This window comes from Anser brachyrhynchus, assembly GCF_964034855.1.
Source record: "Anser brachyrhynchus genome assembly, chromosome: 8".
Taxonomy (NCBI): domain Eukaryota; kingdom Metazoa; phylum Chordata; class Aves; order Anseriformes; family Anatidae; genus Anser; species Anser brachyrhynchus.
The window spans coordinates 15,508,334-15,535,241 of NC_137702.1; the positions used below are offsets into that span (position 1 = coordinate 15,508,334).

Sequence of the window (26,908 nt, forward strand, 5' to 3'; positions counted from 1 at the left end):
GGCAGTGGCTTTCCTTCTATTGCCAGCTGCAAAGCTGTAAGTTTACAGTAGGATTTATTGTTTTAATTCCTGCATGCATCAGTCTGAAGTAACAGAAGTGGGGTGAACTGATGCAAAGTGCAGTTTTTAAGATTATCTAAAAGTGCTCAACTTTGTTTCATATACAAATTTAATTCCAGCACTCTTGTGCCTACTTATTAACGAAAATATTACTTAACGATATTCTCTACTACTATATTAACTACTAAGTTAGGAACGTTATTGGTACTTTTAACAAGAAGTAGTCTACGTTTAGGCACTATGCGATCATCTCCCCTTTGGGTTAATTTCTGACCCACCTGCATTTTTTGGTACTCATCCCTACCTTCTCCATTTTAGGAGAAAACTAATGTGTTTTTATCCAAAGCTTCATTGAAAACTCTGTATGAATTTTTGCTAAGCTTGGTTTACAACATTAGTCTGCTAAGTAATGCTAAATTATTTAACCTGGCATGTGATCTTTGTCCATTTTTCTGTAACCTTTGCTATTTCTATCAAAATTTGCTTCAAAATTTGTATTAGCTGAGATTTTAAAGGTCTGCATGCCTTTGACAAGCACTGTTTTTAATATTTGTGATATACATGTTACTTCCTAGCTACACAGTGCTTTCTCCAAATTTCCTTGCACTTAACTTGCCATTACAAGCTTCCACCTAACACAGTAATTACCCTCATAACTGTGTGGACAGCATTAAACATTAACTTCCTCATACATACACCTGGGGCAACGTATTTGTATTTTGACAGATTATCTTACCATAACACCAATGTCCATCTCTCAAAGTTTTTCCTCAGACTTATGCTAATTAACTGTTACTGTGAATAAGTTTTCATACAGTCTTACCTTGGGACCTTCAGGGCCGTTTAATCCAGGTACACCAATATCTCCTGGAAAACCCTAAATAAATCAGACAGACAAATGTTTTATAGCCTAGGAATGTTTCCAATGTACTTGTTCTGATTCTGTCCATCCATTTAACAAACTTGAATCACAGAAACAAGAACTAAATTTGTTCTACCATTCCCCAAATGTCAAAATACATTAAGTACCCTTGAAAGGCTTGGATAAGTGACGGATTTTAGGCAGCTTTCATTAAACTCATTTTAGCAGATGTCAGTACGGCTTTCAATTCTCTTAACATGAGACTTTTTAACCACTGAGCAACGTTTATAATTAAGCCATTGGACTGGTCTTAATACACAAAGTACACACAAAGCAGCCAGCACCAGGTCCTGTACTCGTAAACTCAGCTTCTTAAAAAACAAAACAAAAAAACAAAACCCACAACCTTAGAGAACAACTAAAGCTTTTTAATCCTTGGCCTCACTTTAAGGACAAGATCATTGCAAGATTAAGAACATAGCAAAAAGCCTTTTGCCTCCAAATCAGCAGGTGCTAATCCAGTTCTGGCTGGCAGTAACTGAAGGTCACCAGCTTGCAGCATTATCCAGAATAAGCTTTGGTGAAGTAGCGTGTGGCATAGGTCCAGCTGTTGGTAAAGAAAACTGTATACGTAAAGGAAATGAATCAACTGAAGTTATCACCTAAAACCATCTGGCCAGTAGACCCTAAGTAGGATACCACGAAGACGCCTTTGGGAGAAGAATCCAATGCTACAACTAGATTCCTTTAAGGAATGAGCACATTTTAAGGGAACAAAGATGAAACAGCTAACCCTTACACAGTGTAAACAGCAGGGAGTTAAATTTCATAAATACCCTGTGAAGAAATAAAATCTTTATATTTGTAGGATACAGCATTGGTAACTGACTCATTAGCTAATGCAGAGCTCACTCATCACTGGCCTAGATAGCTTTGTTTTGTTTTTAAACATGTAAATTTCAGTAAACCTTGCCTATTTGAAAATAGCAAGCTGGCACCAAGAACTTCTTCTGAGTGATTTATTTACTACTACATCTGTGCACATCCAATGCCTACCAGAAAAACTCGTTTCCTTCTTAACAGAACATCACTGCAGAATAAAACTTGTACCTAGCACTCTTTGAATGCATACTTTTCCAGTAACGGAACTGAAAGCATCATAAGTGATCAGAACACCTTGAACAATATCTCAGACCTTCTAGCATAAAGTTCTGTCTTATATCTTTCTATATTAATGCAGGCTAATTCATGGCTTCATTAGAGTTTCAAGGGTCACTTTTTAGGTTCTCTAACCATGAAAAAGGTATAAAAAAAATTGTCTCACTAAGTGGGTAATATTTGGCCATACTATATTCTTCCAGAATAACTGAACTTCAAATACAGCTAATAACCATTTCTAATGATTATTCAAAATCTGTTAAGCATAAACCAAAACAAACAAACAAACACGCAACTTACCAGAAAAGTAAAGAGAAATCATAGTAAAGCAAGAGGTTTAGAAAAAAAGACATATCCCTTCACCCTCAACTAGAACAGTACAGCTGTCACATCATAATAGAATAAAAGTTTCTTTTTTTTTTTTTTTTTTACTGTTCTTATTTGTAGGCCTTTCTTCCATTGGGTTTATATAACCTGTTCTCAACAGGATAGAAAGAGAGAGAGGAAGTTATAAGTAGAGATGTAGATATGATGAAAATATTTTTAGGTGCATTTATATAATAGATCAAACACAAACGTTTAAAACATCAAACAATCAAAAAAAATACAAAAACACCTTAGCGTTAGCACTTGAATACTAGCTAGTACTAAAGAAAACCCACTGAAGAATGAAAAAAGAACTGAGCTGAATGTTCAGAATAACTGGAACAGCCCTAACGGACAGCATTTCACAAACATCACGTTGGACATTGCTTTTTTGCCATAAAGCAACTGGTAGAGCCATGCAACAGCTCCAACATGCCTCTAGGTGGCACTTGGCATATTATTCACGTGACAAAGGCACCCAGACAGATAGCTCGACGTCGTCGTTGAAATTGAGTCGAGATTAAAAACAAACAAACCAAGAAAAAAAAACAAGACAAAACAACCTTGACACACTCGTGACATTTGGAAATTTCAAGCCAAATCTTATGAGGTGAGAGCTCTACTGGCCTGACAGCATCAGCACTAGCGATGCATTTAAGCGTTTAAAATCTTGGCTCATTTTGTCTTTGCTGTAAAGAATAGTCTAGCAGTTTTCTTGAGCAGTACCACCAATGCAACACAGATGTTACAGCAGTCCTAGAGCACTATATCCAAGCTGGTCTCATATCAGTGAGAGTCCAGGAGATGATTAGAGTAATCCATGACATAGAAAACGTCACTTAAGCCAATTAGAGAAAATGAATAAAGGAGCTCTTAAAACACCTCAGCAATGGCATTTGCCATTCAGACTCTGAGCAGTGAAACGGTATGCATTTCTATTTATACTTAAATTTGCGAAGAATTATTCAGCAGCCAGTTCCGTAGGAAGCCACTCCAGATTAAAAATTATTATTGTTCCATAAGCGAAAGGCTGGGAGATCAATGTATAGCTTCCAGCTGCAACTTAGTTTTCTGCAGAGACTAAGCGGAACAAAGCATCACTTGATATTATAGCTTCTCCAAGGGAAATGTGACGGGCAGATTCTGGTCTTGCTATCAGCCAGAACCCTGACAGCCTGTAGACTACCAATTATTTTCAAAATCTTGCTGCAGAGAGAGGTGGCCTTTTGCCAGCAAAGCACTTTAGAGTTCACTCAGTTTAATCATACTAGAGAGTGTCAGAAAATAACTACAGTAACCACCTATCTCAACACAAAGGTAGTTTAACCTTGCTATGAAAGTTGCTTTTTGCGCTCAACCATTTGAGCATAAAATTAATTTCATAAATAATACATTTATTGTTCTCATTTACCTATATGATCTTTAATAAACAAAAACGCAGAGATGAGCTGGCTGCTACAACATCAGGGTATGTCTTTTTGTACTGAAATCAGTGTCTCAGAGACGAGGAATCTGCAAATGCTGTTGCTTTTCTTTTGTTTGTTTTCCTGTGTGGCTGCTAACATGGAAGCAGAATATCAGAAATGTTTGGAGATTACACTCACTTTCCACTAGGAATTTTCTTGCATTTGCAGAAGCCCACTCACTCCAAGCAGTTTCCACATGACATTTGCCAGCATCACTATTAGTCACTGGTCCTCACGCCCTCAGCTTCTCAGCAGCCCTCAGAGGGATGGGGATGAGAGCTCTGGTGTGAGAGCAACACAGAGCAAAAATCTCTCCAGGGACTGTGTTAGTCCCTGCAGTTGACAAATGCCCCTTCTCAGAAGCAATTTCATTCAATTGCATGCTGTGTTTCATTTGAATGAGAGTTTACAATGAATTTTCAGAAGCAATACTGACTGAACTTCAGCAAGAAGCTTTATTAGAGCTTCATTAAAACTTATTATCAAATTACCAAAGAAAGATTTCTGCTTAAAACTAAAATCTCTCGGAATTGAGAAAGAGAGAGCTTTAATTTTGTATTCTCAAATAAGAAGTGTTCATTCTTCTGCTGAAAGGACAGGCTATCCAGAGAGACAATTCAATCCAAATAATCTGCTTTCTTCTCCACACGATTTTAGAAATGTCACTATTCACACAGTTACAGGACTTTGCTCTCTGACATTTGTACAACTGTGTGACAATGTCAATAATGTGCCAAGTACAAATAGTAAAGTAGTAAGGAAAAAAAAAGATTTGAAATGAGCTTTTCTCTGTGTGTACCATTCCAGCCAAAGCTTAATGCCAGCATTTTTAAAGGGCAGAGACAAAACCTTATTTTTTTCCCTACAAACCTTCAATCCTGATTTTCTAAAGGGTGAAGGAAGGAATCTAACAGTATAAATTAAAACCACACGATTGCAATTTGTCAGAGAACAGAAAAAACAGCAATCATGGATTACAGTAAATATCGAATGCAAGATTCACAATTCACTGTTACTGAGATGTCAGCAGAGTGATGCTGCTGGCTTGTGCATTTGCTAATTGCACATAGCAGATCCATTCAGTCATGCTCAGCAAGACAGTAGCAACTGCTTTTCTTGTGGGACACGAAGTGTAATGTATCTAGTGTATTCTGCTTCATAGCATGAGCAGATGCTAGAGCAGCCCTTCCAAATACATGTCTTCCACAGACCTGGTTGGCTGCTTTATAACCAAGTGGCTGGCAAGTGACCTGACTGACAGCACAGCAGCACCGGCCTCTGATCAGCGTATTAAAGGTGAAATCTTAATGCATTCTGTAAATCTACAACACAAAAAGGAAAGAGCTTTGGCAAGAACTTCAGTGCAAACCTACCCTGAGGGTCAGACAGGACTTCCAGACGGAGCTGGACAGCTACTTTTATGAAGCTTTCCAGTACACAGAACAACACTAAGCAGGTAGATGTATGCTTTTACATTTTCTTCTGACTGATGGTGAAAACAAACACCAAGTGTGAGAATTTCTTAAGGAACAAATATCAGTTTACATACTACTTTTTAAAATATCCAGGCTCATTTTTGTGTTACAGGTCCTCCAATAACAGTTAAAAATCTAACGTATGAGGAATGGGTCTTCTTTCAGGCATGCTTCTAATGATGTGATGGCATGGTTATGCAAAGCCTAAGTGCAGAGGAAAGTCACCAGGAACACATCCGTGCATTTTTAAAATCGATTAACTTTAAAGCTTAGAAGGAATAGTAACTAACTAATGGTTGGTGAAATAATCCTCATGCAAGAGAAAAGACTTGAGCTGAGCAAGATAGTTCCAACAGATGGCCTGGACTCCTTAATGGGAGATTCAGTCCTGGCATCTGCCAACATTAACTCAGAGATGTTAGGTACGGTGGTGCTGCATGCTGTAGGTTGTGTCTATGCTGTCAACTGCATGCCCACACAGATCAGACCACAGCTAGACCCAGGCCCCTCCCCACCCCCAAAGGAAGAAATTTCAAATTTATTTCTTCTAAGATCAACAGCAAAACCCAAGATGCAAAGCAGCACAGGTGTTTAAAAATCGAATAAAAACATTTAAACATTTGCTTGCCTTACTAGGCAGATTCAGAACTTGAAGAGCAAATATATTGCCCCGGGAAAGCAGCACAAACCAAGTTTGATTTATTTGTATGTACCCTCCTTTCTAGGGGGGTCTCAAGACAGCCCTGCCTGAAAAAGGAAAGTCTCCAAGAAGACAAATGCAAAACACCTACGAAGGTCTGTAAAAACAGCCTAGGACCCAACAGGCAAAGACTGTTTCACTCTGAAAATACAGAACACGGGAGGGTCATCTGGAAAAACATTGTTCAATATCATTAAAAAGGCAAGGAAAACTGAATATTTCTGCAAAAGTAATACACCTAAAAAAAAAAGAACAGAGAGGTACTTATGTCAAGTAAATTTATGAAAGGACACATTAAAGATTCTGTGCAAAGGCAAGCACAAAATATAAACAGTTCTACAGTAAGAACAGCTCTTCAGACATATGCCGGGACATGCAATTAATTCAGCTATAAAATTGTCTTTATTTCTATATTCCTGCCAAGTCATTTACACTTTATTTTGTTTGATGTAATATTGAAAGAGAAGACTATGTTATTACTGCATTCATGGCATTGTCCGCACAACTCAAAACATCATGTGATAAGATAAAACAAGCATTAAAAATAAACTTCCCTCTTTTAAAGTGAGCAACTCAAAGCAACTAGTGATTCACTTAGAAAATATGTGCCTTTTTGACTGTTTACTATGATTTGAATGCATTGTTTTCCTTTTGTAAGCTACTGCCTTCAGCATGAAACAAAGCAGCTGAATCCCATATGAGCACCTTCCCAAAAGAATAAGCTAACAACCTCAGATCAAAACAATGCACAGATGAAGAAAGTTCTATTGAAGATAATGACTAATGCTCCCTCCACTCCAGATGAAACCTATTTATAATACTCAAAGCACATCTGAAGGAAAGTATCACCACTGTTCATGGGTGAATCACATTCAATGTGATTCATAGAGCAAAATTTACCTATAAATAAAAATATTCTGAATACACACAGAAGCCTGTTAAAACCTTGCCTAATTGTGGGCTTAAAGTGAGACCTGCACCTTCTAGTTGCTATCCAAAAAAAAAAAAGCTCTCAAAAAGTTGGCATTTCTGCATTTTTTTTTCTTTTTTTTTTTTTTTTTTAAATGAATAACAAAGCAGGAAAACATGCAAACACAGATGAAGAATACACTCTGTCAAGCGTTCACTAAAGATATCCAGTGCTTTGTGAGCAGCAAGCATTCAGGCATACAACAAAACTGAGCTCTGTGGCAATATACCCAGAAGAGAATTTTGCTTGACGCTGCAGCAATCTTACACTTGGCAGCCCCACCTCCTACAGCCACCCCGAGAGCGAGCAGAGACCTCTGTCCCTTCCCCACCTGCTCCTGCTGGTCAGCACTGCAGTTCCCAAACAGAGCTACGAGTGGGTGGCTTATTTCAATGTCAGCTTGGTGTACCCAGGCTGAACAGCTACAGAGGAAAGATTTAGAAAGCAATTCACTGCTGACCTGCATATAAAAAGCCAAGACCCTGGGAGAATGAGCAAAGCCTGCCAGGCTTCCTCCCACTAATGCGGGAGCCCTGTTTGACCAGCCTGTTTTTTGAAAGAAACAGGTTTAGTGATCATAGAACGGGTTAGGTTGGGAGGGACCTTAAAGACCATCTAGTTCTGACCCCTTGCCACAGGCAGGGACAACTCCCACTAGACCTGGCTGCTCAAAGCCCCATCTAGCCTGTCCTTGTTGGCCAGCAGGATTTTCTTGTAGGAAAACCTGCACTCGTCACTCGTATTTCATATACCAAAATTATTACAGAACTTCTGAAATTTCCAGTTTGTTCAAGATCCTGGTATACTGCTGTCCAACCTCCCTTCTACTTCTTTCATTTTGCCATATGGTGACCATGCTTTTTGTGTGTATGCGTAATACAGTCAAAACTTTTTTTTTTTTTACTTTATATGGATCTGCCTTGTGTGACTAAAACCAAGTGAAACACTGCTTTGTAGTTTTAAACCTTATGTTTTGTAGACAAATATTCAAAGGAAAACACCTGCTTTAATTACATGCTTTGATTACTTAACATGAAGCACTTTATTTGCCTTCTAATGGCTGAAGCAATTCCGCACCCCTGAGCAAAAGGAAATGGTGAGATTGTCAGACAGGAAGATTTCCCGTACAACCTGCCGTGAGGGTACTAACCCTGAGTGACGAATTTCTCCCCAGGCCTAAAGGAATAGCATGCTTGGGTTGGAATAAGGTTCAAGACCAACAGCTGGATACTAACCTGTTGCAGGTCTTCCTTGCTGGCAGCTATACAAAGAGGATAATGCAGGAACATCTTATGCTAACAGCAAAGAGGATCACGAAATATGAGATCCTGAGCCACAGAAAGAGGCAGCTCTGGGCAGCATGCACAGGCTTTGTGCATTTTTCATTGTAACTGAAGGGCATGAAAATAATCTCTTGCCATTGACTAAAACATGTTGGCGTTGCCTGAAAAGACTGTCTTGTTTTACTACCACGCATTTCCCAGTGAGTTTTCTCTCAATGAGGGGTCACATCCAACAAGAAAATCTGTGTTATCTAGGACTTAGAGGAGCTATAATAGCAAATCAGGTGATAAAACCCAATAATCTGTTCTGTGAAGATCAGAACCCTTCAGTTCCCCCTTATGAAAGGCAGAGGAGATACACTCCTAGAGTTAAATCTTGTAAGGCAGGACAACCATTATTGCTAAAACATAGTCCAAATGTATTAAAAAAAAAAGTAAATACACCTGGTTAAAAAAAAATCTGATTTTTTTCCTTTTACCTCTCCAGCACGGATACACATATATTGTATGTGTGTGGGTGTCCAGCAGCATTTTTTCCAATAGCCCATGGTATAAATGCCAAAGAGCACCCAAATGGAATGATTCAGGGACAGAATTAGTTTCTATGTACACTTCCATAATACTAATTATTATGCCCTGTTCTTGGGCAACTGCTGAGACAGATTAAAGTGCTTTGCAATGCTTCCTACGTAACCAGTGTTTATTCTTTGCATTCCTTCCAAATACAGTTATTTTGTAAGAGATAAATATGCAACCAGGCTTGAAGAAACCAATTTTTAGAATCCTGTAGAATTCATGTGTTCAAGACATCACATGAGCCCCATTTAAGGTGTAAACCATAACACCTGGTTTCAGATAAGAACTAATCCCAATCAAATAAGTGAATGAGGCACTTGTTTTATTCAAGAATTGCACATATTAATATTTTGCATTAAAAATATGCGCTAGAATCTTTTGTACTTTAGGGAGTAGAACACAAGCACTGGAAATAACTGATTAAGAAGTGCTCTCCGATTCAATTAAGACACCAATCTTAGAGGTAAAGGTGTTTGCTTCACAGATTTCCGTAATTCAGAACTAAGTAACATTCAGTTTATATCTATCAAGCAACTTCTTACCTCAGGACCTGGTGGACCCAATGGACCATGGGATCCAGGATCTCCAATTTTTCCCTTAAAAAAGGAAAACAGATTTGTGATATATGTATTTTTTAAACAACAGATTGTTATTAAGATTTTAAACACATTTTATACCTTCTTCTATTTGGATATAAATTCTAGTTCTTCATATCTCATTCAAGTCACAATAATATATATATATATTTTTTTTTTTTTCAGAAAAATAAAACTGGGTGCTTTGGAATGGTCCACACAGTTGTATAAAGCAAAACTTGAAATATATAGCTGTTTTCATAATAAAAATCACACATTGTTTAAAAGTTAAGGAAATAAGTCTTATAGATATTGCTTTATAAACCTACCTCTCTAGCTTAACTGTTCATTCATGTCCAAGACAGTTAATGGCAGTTTTGCAATTAATGTTGCAAATATTATTAATTATACGAATATTATTAATACTATAATTTGCCCAATAGCAAAATTGGGCCCTACCTGCATGTTATAGTGACTCCATTATATACAAATATTTACACACCTAAAAACTGATCAAAATTTTTCTCAAAAGTCTACCTTTTCTTCCACATTTTTGAACGTTTCCTGCTGCTGCCATCACTGCGTGTTCACTGAGCTAAATTCAACCTTGACCTTGAAAAATCTTTTTTTCATTTTTTTTTTATGAAAATGATTGTAATGTGAATGCATTCTACAATGTTACTTGAAGGACTGAAGTCTCTTATCTTAATTTAACAGAAGTCAAGATGCTGATCACATTCAGTTGGTGCCTAAAATCTACACCTGATCAGGAAAAGGCTGATGCACATGTTTATCTTTAAGTACAAATAGGCCAAGCTTTCCCACATAAGCTTAAGTAAACTTGCATAAGTCTTTTTGTAGTATTAGAGTTTATAATATAAATTCTCTGAGACAAAAAGCTATTCCTGTCGAGTCTAAAGGACCATGATAAAAACTAAGACTGGAGTTATTAATCTTTTAAAAACATTAGGTATTGGCTGCTTTAAATTATACACAAGAAAAGAGGCTGCTAGTAGTGCTAAAAACAGGTGAGGAAAAAGCCAGGTAAGCCTTTCATGCCTCAACATTTATAAACCTAGCAGAAATGCTAGCACTACACAGATGCTTTTAAAGTTGCTACAAATCAGTAAATACTTGAATTCATGACTACTCCCATCCCTGTGAGAAATGACTGACCAGTATTAATGAGATTTCCCACACTCTCTCCAAATCCACCTAGCCCTAATGGTCATCTTGGCAGCTCCCAGAACTCTCAGCTGGATTTGTTTCAAACATTACCAACATGTCTATTCCCCCAGCAAAATGAGTGTCAAAGAATAACTAATGTAATAAGAAGTCCCATATTAAAATCTGACACACATACTAAACTCTGTGATATTGTCTCACACATGCTAGGATCTGACTCATTCTAAATAGAAACAAAAGCAGCTTAGACCTTATTCTTCATGCTTTTTGATGTAGGTAGCTTCTAGAGGATTACATGCAGTGTGAGCATAAGATACAAAGAAGTATCAAACATAATAACATGCAGTGATATATTGAAAGCAAAACTTTATGTCTAAACTTACTGGGGGTCCTGGTTTTCCTCTGATCCCTGGGGGTCCTGGTAAACCAGGAGCACCCTGAAAAAAGAAAGCCATTAAATGCAAATGAAAATATATTGTTGTTACATTAGAAGCAATAGATCACTACACTTTGCCACCTGAAACATTCTTCAAAATAACCATAGGATCAGAAGTGACTTCTAACATTAAACTCTTAACAAAAGAGTTCTCACAGGATGTGCTATTTCAGAGACTTTTGATGTACTAGTCACATAGGAAAGAAGATAGTGTTTCATCATATGAAGGAGAACACCAGATCATGTGCAGCTGCTAACCACAGTTGATCCAGGTGAGGTGCAGATGAACAGCAAGGTTCAAGGGAAAGCATTTTTTACAATAGTTTCTTAGCAGGTTTCATATTACACCATAATTATTTTCTTGTTTGATGCATCTCAGACAGCAGCCATTATTCTGCCCATGCCCTTTACTTGTCTTCGCTCATTACTTTCCCCAACTAAGTTTTAATTAGCATAGTATTTCTTTAAAAAGTGTTAATTCAGTGGCATCCAGTAACTACTGCATTCTTCTTTTACGCAGCTGAGTTATTGTATTGTAATACTCAGAAACCTAAAGAAATGTCTGAAAAAGGACAATTTTTTAGAACAATGCAACTATAAGTTACCTTGTCTCCTGGGTACCCCTGGTCTCCTGGATCTCCTGCAAGGCCGTGCTCACCCTAAACAACATATTTTATACAGACATATTTCTGGTTTAGAATGGAGTAGTTCTTGGAAAAGGAGAAAGATGAATTCAATATTTAATATTTAAAACTAACATGGATCTTTGAATGACAATGCAGTATGTGGTCCTGAAGCACCTGCGCCATGAAACCCTACAGACATAGCAATGAGATACTCTTATGTCCAGTACTCTGTCCAAAAGCTTGTTCAAAGTATCAGATCCTGAAGTATTTTTAAGAAATACAAGTTGGAAGAGAGAAATCAAAAGGAAAATAGAAGGCTTTGTCAAGCAGGTTATTTTCAAGATTTGATGACAGGGGTTTGAAAGAACTACATCTCTGGGATAATGGAAATATTTAAATCACCTTATCACCTTTCATTCCGGGCTGTCCCATACTCCCTGGGAGACCCTATTAAAATGAAGAAAACAAAAATCCAATGTATTCCAATAATTTGGAAAGCAGCATAGGCACTTGGCTGTGGGAATGTTCAACACCATACCATAGGCCCTGGAATTCCTGATGGTCCACTTGGTCCTGCTGGCCCAATGTCACCCTAAGAGACAGGAAGAAAGGTGGCTACATTAAACATTTGATGAAGTGGAGAGACTGGTAATTGTAGTATTTCCTGTACCACACAGATAAACCAAAATTGTTTTCAGACTAATTTCTCATGGAAAAAGCATTCATATTATAAACCCTTCATCTTATAGCTCCCATGTACATGAACAGAAACACCAGGAATCAAACTTCCATCTTTTCCTGCAGATGACGTATCCAAGAGAAGATAGAGCTGCATTGTGCAGCGCAGAATAAGGAAGCTTTCCTTTGTACTACAGCTGCACATTCAGTGGCTATTCACTCTGTCCTGAGGGTTACATGACAACACTATGCTGTAAGCATCAAATTTGGCTTAAAGGAATTACTCTACTGCCAATTATGACATGGAATAAAAAGTGACTTTTTCTAGGATTTCTCATCTCTCCATTACTTCTTTAAGCTAAAAAAGAGATGGGATTCTCCCCAAATACTAAGTGTGCAATCTTAACCTAAGATGAGCATGCTAACTTCTTCTGTTCTTATGTACCTTCAAGCTGTTCTTACCTGCCTCCTTTGTGGGATTTAAATCTACAGTTTCATGACAAATGAAAAATGAACCAGAAATTAAAAAAAAATAAGAATTTTAAACGATCAACACAGCAAGCAATAATATTAAAGATTGTGAACTAAATATAAGAAATGATCCAGCAATAACTAAAGCTGTATTACAGAGAGAAAAGGAAATCTATTTTCTGCATATTCTACCTCTGGGAAAAAAAAAAGGCAATGTTACACCTCTGTGACTATGCAAGAATTTAGCAACAAACATGAATACAGAAACCTTTAGTCACTTGCTGAAAGTGACATGAAAAAGCTGAGGTGGACCTACCAATTCCCAGTTCAGCACACGTTATTCTCTGGAGGTCCTTTATGTAATGTTAGCACAAACATTTTTCTGCAGCCATTATCAACCTCATGGATTGCTGAAGGAAAAGGAAGAACATCTTGTCTTCCCCGTGGTGCTTGGTAAAACTCCTAGGAAGATTGCCGCTCTGTATTGCTTCATAATTCAATAACTGCTTATAGACTATATTGTCACATTAGCTCGTGCCAAGATAAATCAAATATACTATTGTCTCTTACTTGAGCTGTACATATTAGTTCAGCAAGACATTGCTGTATTAAAGATACCATATGTCGAAACATGTACTTATAGTAACAAGACCTTTCATTGACTGAAAAAGCAGAGAGCTGGGAAATTTAGCTTACAAAAGCAGTGGGAAGGAATTCCAAAACAGGAACAAAATTCAGGTTAATGAAAGTCCTGCCACAGTCTCCAGAGATATTGCCTGGCCTAATTAACAGCAAAGAGATGGAACTACACAAAAATGAAACTATCTCAAAGGACATCAACCTTATTCCCAACTTTCACACTTGTGTTGAACTTCAGGCATGAGGAAGGTCTGAAAACCTTCTGCCTCTATTAAATTTGATAACCTTTCCTTCCACTTGGCGTTCACATAGAAAAAAGGAAGGAAACTGTGTCACATTTTCTACCCTAACGTGAAGATGCAGAGTTGAGGTCACTGATAAGAAAAGAGTTGAATAAGGAAGTCTGTCAATTTTTGAAATTGACCTCTGTCTACATCAGCATTGCTTTATGTTAGCACACATCGATCAGTTTTAAAATCTGCTAGTAGAAAGGAAACAAATTACTTCAGCTACAAAAAGCATACAACAAGTTAAACTAAAACCAAGTTTCTTTTACCTGTCAAAAAGACAGGATATCAGCAAAGGAAAACTAATGTTTCCTAGTATTAGGATTTTTTTATTATCATCATTATTTTTAAAGAAAAAAAACGTTTAAAAAGGCTAGCTCTGATAACTGTACTTGCAAGTTTTCTCAAAATCCTTGTCTTACGAAAACTCCTGGCCTTGCAAATCTTGAGACTGACTGCTCAGCAAGCCAAAGCTCTGAGCTTGGCAACAGTTTTGTATATTTAAAAAGTCATAGAAAGAAGGAATTCTTGGACACAGCTTGCCAATGCTGCTTGCTTTGCCATTCTTCTCCTGAACAAACACAAAAATATAATTAGCTCTTGACAATGCATACAGCTGGGCTGGACAAGCTATTTGAATTCATGTTGGGTTCTGCCAGAATAATATTACATTCAATCTCATGTTCAACACTGTATCTTGTAACGATGTAATGTGTATTATTGTATAATTCACTAAGTTTTTTAGGACAAATGTTGAGATCTCTAGCTCTTTACTCAGTTTTAAATGGCAACTGGCCTTTGCGTGAGCAAGGGCCACGTAAAAACAGAGGCCAGAGGTGTACAAAACCATTTGGTTTAGTACAGGAACAGGACTACACAACAGAAATTGTGCTTGGTGGTGGTAGGGTCACCTGAAATTCCTCTTCGTGAAACTCTGCTACAGTTTAAAGAGCACAATGGACCCTTGTAAAAAAAACAAAAAACAAACCTCTGAAACAAAGCAGAGCTTTTCTAATTATCTTACTGACTGGGAAGCTGGGAACCAGAGCACCAGTATGATGCAGTGCAGAGACACGAACAGATGGTGCGTAATAATAAATGTTGCTGATCATGCTTATACACTGTGTTAGCATCTACACAAGAATCATTAGGACAATTAGATACTGGAGTTCTCTTTAGCTGTATTCTGAACTTATTTCAAAATTCCAGGTAGGTTTTCCAATGCCTTGGAAGCCTCCAAAGGCTGTTCAGAAATCTGGAGCAAACGTTGCTGTGCCATTTTCCTCAACTGCAAAATCTTGCTGTACCAGTAAGGTCTTATCAACCACAGAGACTCATTGAGCCAAGACATGTTAGAAATGCTGCTCAAGGACACATTAAAAAAAAAACACAACAAAACAAACAACAACCACCACCACCTTCAAAAACACCTTAAGATATCCGTAAGATCTATTAGGCTGTCAGAAAGGTGCACAATGACCCTACCTTTAATGTGCTGCATTTGTACTTCATAAGCACTTGTCTGTACATATTTTTATTCATATATTTGTCATCCCAAGCAATACACTCATTTAAGACCAGAAGTTCATTTGCAAAAACATTTCTGCCTTTAAAAACGTTAGAGTTTTCAGCATACATACATACACCTCAGCTACAAACACAGGTGTAGGAATCAAAGGAGCTCTCTGGTCCATAAAAGTCTCTAATTCCTTTCAGTCAAAGGAAGCATCAGCAGATGGTAAGAGGATGATAACAATAGACGATCAACTGTCACACTTCAAAGGAAAAGTTAGATGACCATCAACGTAAACTAACAAACGTATCAAGGATGTTTTAGATCTCAAGCTATCAAGAAAACCCCACCAACAAACAAAAAAACCCAACTCACACTGGACACAATTATGGCTTTCTTAACTGAAGTGAAAACATGCTATTTTCTCCCATGTTATGAACACTGCTGTGTAGGTAGGCCTTGACTGAGCCAACATCAAGAATCAAACCCAAGTCCTCTACCAGCATACACTTGAATTACTTTAGGAAGTCTACATGATACAAAAGTATCACAGTCAATCCCACCTCTAACTCCTACACAACTCATTCATGTCACAGAGTTTCTCTGGTGCAACTGCATTTATACAACTGCAGTTGCCAGTCCGTAATGGGCAGCGCATAATTCTGAAAACATTAAAAAAAATCGGACATGATACTGCATATAAAAAGTAATTTTGCTTAGGAATTAATTTTGCTTATAATTTGGTAGCCACATACAGGAATTAATGAGGACTGTGAACATTAAAAAGGGTTTTTGAAAGCATTGCACATTTTCAAAAAGTCATGCTGGATTTAGGAGTAGAAACTCAAAAAGCTGGTTATTTCAAATGAAAAACCCAGACACATCTGAAGCATACAAAACCCAAACCAAATATATAAGTGCTTCATACCCAGCAATACTACAGCAACTTTGTGTAGTGACTTTAACTAAAATCACAGCTATATAAACCAATCTGCTTAAACAACTGTCAGAATTTCTGGATTCTTGTATTTATTTTTGTTATTTCACAAACATACAAGACAATATTCTAACAAATATTCAAAGCCATATCAAAATAAGTTGATGTGTACTCACTCTTAGTCCTGGAAATCCAGGAGGACCAACACCACCAACAATTCCCTACAAAGACAAGGAATTTAGATTATAATAAACATGTATTCACTCTCAGTGATCTGCAAAGCAATTACATTGGGATTTATATAGCGAGTTCCTCAAGAATGACAGATTTTCACTCTGTAGGAGAACATGCTTATTAAAACCTCTGATTGCAGAGTTGGATCTCACAGTATTTGCATCATGAAATCATTCCTGCATTACCAAGAAATATCAGAATTGTTACCTTCGTATTTCAAGTGGGAAGAAGAAAACATTTTTGTGTGGAGAAAAAAAACAAACACCTGGAAAATTTATATAGATTCCTTAGAAGATAAATAGAATACCAGCTCAGTTCATTGAAAGGCCTTTGCAAATTAAAGGCTACACTCTTTATGGAAAATTATGGAAAATTTGCTCTAGCAAAATCCTCCAGAGCAGACTGACACTCAGGGAACTGAGGGGTTGTTGGGGATGCAGATGGCATTACTCTGTTAAACAGAACAAATCAGGCATGGCGACAAATGTCATCAGCACAGGGAAGATGGGAAGAAGAGTCTTCCCTTCAAGCTCCTGCTACCACAGGCTTCCTAGGCAGCCTCTGGTCTCCGCTGCAGCTCAGGAAAAGGCTCTGTAAATATTCCATCAGCATTGCAGGCCCCTGCAGCTGCAGCTCGGGCCCCTTGCTTGAACAAGCCCTGCAGGGTGAGTTTTGGGGGAGGAGGGGGAAGTGTTGCTGCCTGTTTGAGAAGGCAGCAAGATCAGAAGTTGTCTGGACAGATTAGAAGGAACTTGTCTGCAAATATTTGTGTTAAAACAGGCTTCTTTGTAATGGGTAAGTCTAATTTCAGATCCAGGCTTTCTGAGTTTAATTCTGTTAAAGTACTGTTCTTCCTCAGATCTTGTGGAAAGGGCATCTCTGCTTTCTCAGGAAATGAGGGAGACTTGGGAGTACAAAGAGGGGGGAAAGAACTCACCTTTTGATATCATTTGCCAAGCGGCAGGTCACATAACCCCTCAGAGTGCTTTGAGGATGAAAAGCTATATGCTGGCATCACCTGACATTTCCATAAGGGGAACTTTGCCTCAGTGACAAGAAATGAAGAATATTTTTTTCCTTATGCTCCAAAACATTAGCATCAGAGGATAACAGCTATAGCAGCAAAATTTGCATAACCTTTTCTAAAATAAATTCCTCATAAGGGTGTCTGGAAAGGACAAGCCTTCAGAAAGGCCATCTCTGCCCAGTTGCTGACTCCGGTCCATATCAGAACAGCCTTTAGAAACAAACTGACTGCACTTTCCAAAGCAGCATCCAGCAAGAAGAGCTGATTCAAATCAGTTGCTTTTTTGCCCAGCACTGATTGGTCATTTGTCTTTTCACTGTTTTCCCATATCAAAGGAAATTTGAGTTTGGAGTCCTCAGCCAAGAGTTCCCTACAAATAGAGCAAGACAGCAAAGCTTCTTTGACAGTAGCCAGTAAAGCAACTTGACTGTGCTGCAGTTTAAACACCATACCACGAGAGCACTTCAAGTCTGCACAATGCCAAAGCCAAAGCTGTTATCATACTGATTATAATGCAGTAAATGACATACTTGTATTCAAAATGACATAATTGTGTTCAGTAACAGTTCAAAGGACAAAATCAACTATCAAATGCATAAGTATACGAAAGCTGGGGTTTCGGCACAGAGGCAGAATCCCATTTGTTAAGACGATCCTAGAATAATGGTTTAAATAAGAAATACAAAATCATATCTAGTGCAAGAAGTTTTGGAGACGAGACATTCATCAGCAATGCAATGAGGACAGTAAGACACCTGGTTCTCAAGGTAGTCAGCACCTGCAAGAGTGGAAACTGTGCTCTCAGCAACTGTGCAGTTCTCTTCTCTAATACACCTGCTTACTACAGAACTACCCTCGCACTTTCCACATAAAAGTAACAGTGCAAAATTTTCCTGTGGACTTCAATACTTTGCTTTTCAGGCATAAATCTCCTTTCTGTTTGGGAGAGGAGTTAATATTGAGTGTTACATATTTTACCATGTTAATTAAAACATAATATAATACTTACAGGATTCCCATCTGGGCCTGGGGGGCCTCTATTTCCAAAGTCACCTGGAAAACCCTGAAGCAGAACAGAAAATGTTTTCTTTGTCCAAGACACAAAGGATGGTCTAAGCACTTTGTTTGTTTTAAACTAATTTTTATGAGTGTACTATGGCCAGGCAAATCTCAACAATCTACTGCCATAACTGTAAGGTGTGACGCACATAGCATTACTGTCTTATCATTTAATCAATAGAGGTTCATAGGTTAGTGGTCAACTCAGCAGATTTAACTGATTCTCAGTCTGTACACCAGTGGCCGAATTTTTGCAAGGCACTGAAAGCGTACTATAAAATTTCTCACACACAAAATGTGTATTTGACAGTGTCTATCTTGTTAAAAGTTACCAGCTGACAGGATATAGACAGAGATTAATTTACTATTCTTTTCTTAATAACATACTTTGGTTGTATAGTCTACTGCAGGTAGATGTTGGAAGAAGCAGAGTTACCACGACACACAGGAGTATCGATTATAAATAAAGTGAAAAGAAGAATACAATGGGAGTTTTGCCAGCCATCAGATCACAGATGCAGGCCACAGATGATTATTTATATACAGCAGGAACACAGCACAGCACAAATTATAAGGGCACTAGATTACCCAGTCATCATAATCCCATTATCTTCTAACTGATGCTGATAACACTACACTAGTAAGTAGAAAAAGAACTGAATATGCAACAGGAAAACAGATAAGCCTAAAATTGAAAGTAATATAATACTACTACCGTGCAACAAATGTTTTATTACATCAATATCATCATCTAACATTATTATAAAGCATATGAAGGACAACCATTCCTATTTTTAATATAAAACAAACTGGTTTTGCATAGTTATAATGGACAGGATTAGTAAATTCTTGGTATAATTTACAACATCTGTTCTGTCATATTGACTGCTGGTTGTAACTAATTCCATACAGAAGAAAGCTATGTAAAAACATTCTCCCTAAATGTGGTCAAACTATGTACGTAAAAGCACTATACATCATACTAACAGGACTGACAATGCATTAAAAATATTGGAGAGTCAGCCAAATTTCATATTACAAGCACACAACGGCAAGAAATGGGATACATATGCTTTGGCTATGAAGTATTTTCTTTAAAACAATTGTAGGTACAATCCAAAATTCAAACAAATTCTCCCGCCATAGTCTTTAGTAATTGGAGATTTTGTTCAATTTCAACTGTGCCAAAGATATGACAAATAAGAATAATTATTTAATAAATCTGCTAAGTGGTAGTATATTGAATTTTAAGGGAACGATCCTTTCTTGGATATCAAACACGATACCTATCAGTTCCTCGAGGTGATAAACTAAGTGGGAGCAAATGCAACTGTTTATGCCCTTTTAACATGTCCTAACTGTAGTCTTCAATGCTTACAAAATGTTAAATGAACATGAAACGATTTATTTACCAGTGAAAGATTGCAGTCTCGTCTTTTCTTCTACTTTATATTACTTTCCAAAAATAAGAATCATATTTGGGATTTTTTTTTTCTAGAAAGAACTATACCAGTCAGAGTATTTTTTTCCACTAGCATTACGGAAGGTCAGGTGTCTGACTTCTGACGTTATGCAATTCCCAAGCTTTTTTCCTTTAAAACAATGTCCTGCCCCAGAGCACTGGAGTAGTCAACTCTGGGACACAGTGGCAAAAGACATTGTCAGTTATTTTAACCCTAGACAATGATAGTGGTGATGACATTCTCTACATTTGTGATCCAGCAAAGTACTTCAAGACAGGCTCCCAAGTAAGTGTTTTCCTGGTTTGTTCCCTACATTAAAGGACTTAAATCAAATAAAGCTTACAAGATTCTATAGAAAGGATGTAGAATGAACCTTAGGACTGAGTAAAAGACAAGATAGCAGAGGAATCAGTACTGAATGAAGATAATCACAAAGACTGTGCAGAGGTGCTTTTGGTGCCTGTCCCCTGCGTCAAACCACTGAACTGAACTGATCTATATAACTAGAAATCATCATCAGAGCACAGCCTGGCACTAATAGAAGCTGTGCTTTTTTAAATGAAACAAAAACTGCTTACTACAGCATGCACAGAACCAACTTTCAAAGAGTGAAAGAAACTACTACGCAGGCAAACAAAAGCCTCAGTGAAGCCTGTCATAGTGAATAACATTACAAAGCAAAAGCAGGTTTTTGGAGAACCCTGCTGCCACCTCCACTTCCACACTGAGCACAAGCCTCTACCTTCCATCCAGCTTCACTTTCTTCTTGAATGCCACCCATGACTCACTGGCACAACGCACTGCTGACTACCACAATGCACTGACAGCACAGACAGCTCTTGCCCAGCACTCAGCTGTACAAAGCAGTGTTTGAGTCAAATTACAAGCAAACTACAACACTGTCAATAAGCACAGAAGCACCCAGTCCTGCTAGCTGAATAATTAAAATCCAAAATCTTACTTTGATTTTATACCTTACCAATTTGATGGCAGCTTCAGAAAGAGCAGTGTATCAACTTAATGACACTTTCCTCTGCATGACTTTCTTTACAGTAGAAGGAACTCTACTGAAGCCTAGCGACCTTTTTTGGCTGGTATTAGAGCACACAGAAAACAAAACTTAATTAACAGAATCCTCCACAATTTTCATACTGTACATCAGGGGCTAAACGATAGTAATCGCACTACTACTGCCGTGCATGCTTGTTCAACATGGTAGATGAAAGTCATCTGAAGCACAACTTGAGTGCACGACTGCAGAATGGTATCTCAGTTTCCAATCACAGACCACAGGAAAGTTAAAATTGGAAACTCCTGGATAGTTTCAAAGACCTAAAATAATAAGGTTGCAGCAGAAAACAAAAGACTTGGCATTAAGGATATACCACAGGAAATATGTAAACCTTGATAATGTATACTTGGCAGATTTGTGTTTATTCTCAGCTGTAGAAATATATTTAAAGTAGAAGACAGCTTTAATTTACCATCATCCAAAAATATCATACATTAGAAGCAGCTGATTTGCATTCAAACTGGCACCAAAATCAGACCTCGTAAAACTTGCATCATATCTGTAACTTGAGCTAACACTGATTTTATTGAATATATTTATGTGTTTGTCATTTTTTAGCCCTCTGGCAGCTGATATCAGTTACCCAGCCACAAGGCTCATCATGCTGAGCATTCTTCACTTCAAAATATCTACTAGTTATACCCTGCAAGGAATTTGCAATACTGCAAAGTACTAACTGGAAACAATAGACATAAGTGAAGAAAGCAATGTTAACATTTTTCAGCTGATTAAAGTTGCAGAGTAAATTACAGGTACGTTTACATTGGCATTAGAAATTGTAACAAATGTTAGCAGCTTTACCTGTCTCCCTTTAGGACCTCTTTTTCCACGGAAGCCTGGAATGCCCTGAGAAAGAAACAACCCATCATAACTAGGTTTTCTTTTCTTCATCATCTTAAAGTCAAGTAATTAAACCTTCCTTTGATTAGAAAAGACAGCCTGAGAAGTACCACCATTAAAAATAAAAAAAATATGTTGAGTGAAGAAACAGCGAGAAAATGTCCTGTAACAGGGGGGCAGAAACACAAACTGTGCTTGTCTTTACTTTATCCATATCTGCAGAACCATGAAGAAAGGCCACATTGTGCCTCCATTAGAGTACATGGCCAGGCATCCTCTGTACTCAAGAGACGAAAGAATTTGAGCACAGTGACAGAGATTAAGATTTCCATGACGATTTTTATTGCAAACATCACGTGGCAACTGACAAATATTACTTATTGATTGAAATTGCTTCAACAAAAAACACTCGTTATAGATCTATGTGGCTCTAATCCTTTCATACCATTTAATTTAATCAATTAGACAATTTTGATGTGACCTATTCATGTAATTTCCTCCACATCAGTTTTGTTTTTAGACCAAGACTCAAATGAACGGTTACGTGCAGTTTTTCCCATTCTAACATATATTACCACCCAAACATTAATGTTTCGTTGATGTTTCATTAACCTACCCTTTCTCCTTCAGGTCCTGTTTGTCCTGCTACACCTGGAGGTCCAATGAAACCCTGGAAACACAAGAACAATTCAATGCTTACAAGGCTGCTTCCTACCATCACTGCTTGCCCGTTAGTATTTTCTAGCTGTGGGTTCAAGATCCAGGGATTAAATCCAGGCTCATTTTAAATTACCAGTGAAATTTAACTGACTTAAATGTGACGAGGATTTATTCTCCAGCTAACAGCAAAAACAATTCCCTATTATACAGATACCGAATATATTAACAAAGAACTATGAGGTGAGTGTTTCAGTAAGTCAGTCTGGCAGAGACTTTATTTGAATAAATGAAATCTGAAAAAGCTGCTGATACTAACCTTATTCACAAAATGCATCAGAAAAGATGTTCCTTATCTCTAATAACTTTGTCTGACCATTGTTATGTACAAGTGTCCCCAAGAGTTTATCTTGTCATAAGCAGAATGTTCTTCTTGAATTGCAGTCACCATGTATTTTTCTCCCACTTTCCTCTCAGAAAGTCAAAAACAGATCTTGTATAATTAATTGCATGGGCATTGAAACATGCTGTTGAAGTGACAGTACAATTCACAAAAAAAAAAAATTATAATGGATTCTGCATTAACAGATTCAAACAGATTGGAACAAAGTTACTGTTAGTTACAAAAAAAAAAATCCCTGGCTTTTCTACTTCTCTGAAAAAAAAATCTATTTCTCTAAAAGAAACTCATTTCTTCCACGATAAGGAAGGTACTTTATTTTTTTCAATGATTTCTTAAACAGCTGAGAAGCAGACTATAGTTTTATTGCAGGGATGCTCTAAACTTAAGTCTTTAAAGATACTGTACAACATGTAGCTACATACCTCCATGGTACCTCACAGTTGTATAACTCAACAGGCTACCTCATCATTTTTATTGCAATTTGCTTGTAGAAGTCATATAAAGGATTTAGTCTTAAGACCTGACAGATATTTTTCTCCAAAATTACTCATACCTCTAAACATTGGCCATTTTTAGCTTTGTGTCAACAGACAAGTACTAACTTTTCAGGAAGTAACTGGGATCACTTAATACCTTGTTGGTTGAGAGGAGAATGAGACAAAATGCAGTCAGAATTTGCGCAAAAATAAAGTGAAGAAATGTAGAAGAGATACAATCCCTGAGGGTGCAGTATGTGTTGGCACTTGATCCCAACAAATGCATTTTTCCCATCACTGTAATGAAAACTGACATCAAAGACATCCCCATGCCAAAAAAACAGACTTAGTTTAAGAAGATATTACAGGTAAAGGCTTTTAGTAATTACATTTTAAAAATGGGGCAAGAACAAATCTAGTAACACAATAAGATTATTTCAATAGATGCTTGAGAACACAGCAAACTGCTCAGCAAAATCTACAATGTGAGCCCTGTGGAGCTGAGGACCTGAAAACAGCTTGCAAAAGACCCTTGAAACCCTTTATATGCAACCTGCGATATCAAAATTTCTGGAAACCGATGTGTACTGCCTGATGGTGAGAGTCAGGCTCAAAAAATTTTTACACACAGACGCATGTATACATGCGCATGTGCCTATTTAAAAACAAACAGGCAAAACACGGAAAAAAAACCTACTTATTTTACCTCCAAAAGCAATCAGGAGCAAACCCTGAATCAACAGAATGTTAAAGTTTGAGCCTTCAGTCCCTGCAATGTGTGTGACTAGAACCGAACCATTCTGAAATCTAGAAGACAACCACTTCTATGTTTTTTATGTGACAAGACTGTTTCCCTTTATCAACTTCTGTAGCTGTTGCAGATTGTAAATGGCAGATACATCTCCCCTTCTTGGCAGTTTCTGTTATGGAAATAATGCTTCAGGCAGGAAATGTCCACTCCTTTACACTCCCAGATCTCACACTCCCACATTCATTACTGCTTTACTTTTCTTGCCCATATGCATTCCAAGTGAGAGGAAGGGCATCGGTATGAGACTGTTCTATGCCTCTCACCATGGCCAAAAAAAAAAAAAAGTTATCTTTTTATTCTGAATATGTACTAGGATCTCAGTTTCAGGTTCTGTAAAGACATAGTGGTTCACTGGGCATACAACTGGCAGAGATACATGAAACTCCCCATACCCTTTCTTATGTACTTTATATGTGAAAATAGGCATGCATGCCAAAATGCTTAAAATCTTTACTTACTCTTGCACCTTTAGGACCTGGGTTACCTTCTGGTCCAGCTAAGCCCTATTAAAAAAGATATGAGTTGTACTTAATTTTAAATTCCAGTTCTTTCAAACAGAGCATACTTGTTTATAGTATTTGTTAACTGCAAGCTGGTAATACGTTCTTCAAAGTGATTAAAGTTGAAGAGGGTGTCTGCCATCAAGCAGTGCCCTAGAACCATTCTCAGAAAGGTCTCCATTAGTTCATGGCTGAATCTTAGACAATGACCAAAACTTCCTCTACATTAAAATTATTTCTTCTCAGAGGAAATTTTTTCCAGACTCAGTGATCTCGTATGACGGTGACATAATTTCACAGAGCTTTTCATAAGCTTTTATATTTGGACACAGTTCCATTTATTTTCAAGCTAATGCCTGAATAGTATATGTAGTCCAAATGCTCTAAACATTTCATATGATTCAACACAAACACATTACCATCCATTACTATATAAAATATTGTAATGGAATTTTTAAATATATAACCATTACAAACCTAACCCAATAAAATGCTAAAGTATTGGGCAAAATCACTCTTCAAGCAGACATAAAAACACAAAGTCAATAGTTGAATTTGGCTCACATATCTTTATATAGGGAAAACAATGAATATTTCTATTTTACATCTTATTCGTGTTACTGGACCGAGGTATCTGTTAGCTTATATAAATACTGGTTTATTTTTTCATATAAGTGCTTGTGTTTATAGAAAGCTGGTTTCTGGTTTTGTTGGTTCTCCTTCTCAATTATCTGAGTGGAAAAAACTCTTTTTGTTTCTCTAAAAGGCTGAAGAAATAGTTTCAGCAGTGAAGCAAATACACTGGGGCAAATCATGAGGAACTATACTACAATAAGCATTTTCCTATTGCTTCTAAACTTGAAATTCAGTTTAAAAACACAGATCTACAAGAGGTTTATGCAGGAACATACAGTGCTTAGACATTCAATCCTACAGTGATTTTTGCGCACCAGAAAGGTACAGCATTATGCATTGAGGCCATCCAAGTTTAAAAGGCCACAAGATTCAACATTACCTAAAGGCATTACCTGTGAAAGAGATTTGTTTCAAGAATAGATTATAGGATATAGATCAATACATTTATACTCTTAGTTCCAGAAGAGTTACATATGATACTCTTGAAAAGAACAACCATGGGAAAAAAAAACTACCAAGACATTAGTAACAGTTACTGCACCTGCCTGCCAGGGTAACCCACTGCCCCAGTACTGCCAGCCAGTCCTGGAATTCCCTAAATGGAAGGAAAAGAGAAAAAAAGAAAGAAAATACAGAAACAGCAAAAAAGCTTAATGTCACGTTTAGAGTTCAATTGTTTTATCATTTTTCTTTTAACACTTAGTCATATGAAACAGCTTAAGCTCACTGAAAAATCGCTTTTTGAAAAAGTTACACAGCAACTACCCAAAACTTACTTGTCATATATAAGTAATTCCATCAGTTGCATATGCTTAAAAAGGTATTACAAGAGTAGTGTAAGACTTCGTGAAATACAAAAGTGTACTACTTCCATAATAAAAACACACAAACAACTTATGAAAGTAGTCGTGGAGGACTCGGGAGACAGATCCTTATAGCAAAGTAACTACACTGGTCTTAGCTATATTTGAACAAATACGTTAAATGTTTCATTAAATTAGAATTCTTCTGTCCTTCAAATAAAGTCAAACTTCTTTGTGTTCTCCAGAATCAGGTCAATATAGCGCTGTATTAGTCATGAACGCATTGAGCTTCTCTCCACCTTCTTCCTCGTAATCAAATCCAAAAGTCAATCATGTTGCTGTTTTACTACTAAAAATCTGCACACCCTACTGTTTTCAGAAAACGGTGCTTTTCTGAAATGGTGCCATATGCTATGGTGCCATCGCCAAGACATGGGAAGCTCCACCTACCTCTGTTCAGTTCACTTTATTTTATAAAAGCCAAGTCCATAAACTTCACTGTCTCCCAGACTGACCCTTCCACTCACTGTCATATGTCAGTGTTACTATAGCAATAGATCAGGACTTCCTCTGAGCCATTCACAGCTGATTTATGGTCAAACAGCAGCCATAGGAAGGACAACTCAAAAGTGCAGAGGCAAAAAGGGGTTGCTGTATATTTTGT

The 26,908-nt window shown here is 37.4% G+C and overlaps 1 protein-coding gene across 4 annotated transcripts in view; it reads right to left on the bottom strand.

Moving 5' to 3' along the window:
* Positions 1–26,908, bottom strand: part of COL24A1 (collagen type XXIV alpha 1 chain) — a 134,834-nt gene that overhangs the window by 72,389 nt on the left and 35,537 nt on the right. For all 4 annotated transcript variants that reach the window (XR_013954444.1, XM_080602971.1, XM_080602970.1 and 1 more), the window contains exons 9-20: positions 25,983–26,036; positions 24,764–24,808; positions 22,575–22,628; positions 21,920–21,964; positions 18,534–18,587; positions 16,440–16,484; positions 12,277–12,330; positions 12,141–12,185; positions 11,718–11,771; positions 11,060–11,113; positions 9,459–9,512; positions 884–937 (exon numbers count right to left, since the gene is read on the bottom strand). Coding sequence is in view for 3 of the 4 variants with exons in the window: in XM_080602971.1 (XP_080459097.1) it covers positions 884–937; positions 9,459–9,512; positions 11,060–11,113; positions 11,718–11,771; positions 12,141–12,185; positions 12,277–12,330; positions 16,440–16,484; positions 18,534–18,587; positions 21,920–21,964; positions 22,575–22,628; positions 24,764–24,808; positions 25,983–26,036 (612 nt within the window). In the remaining variant the exon portion in view is untranslated. The remainder of the gene's footprint in view (positions 1–883; positions 938–9,458; positions 9,513–11,059; positions 11,114–11,717; positions 11,772–12,140; positions 12,186–12,276; positions 12,331–16,439; positions 16,485–18,533; positions 18,588–21,919; positions 21,965–22,574; positions 22,629–24,763; positions 24,809–25,982; positions 26,037–26,908) is intronic.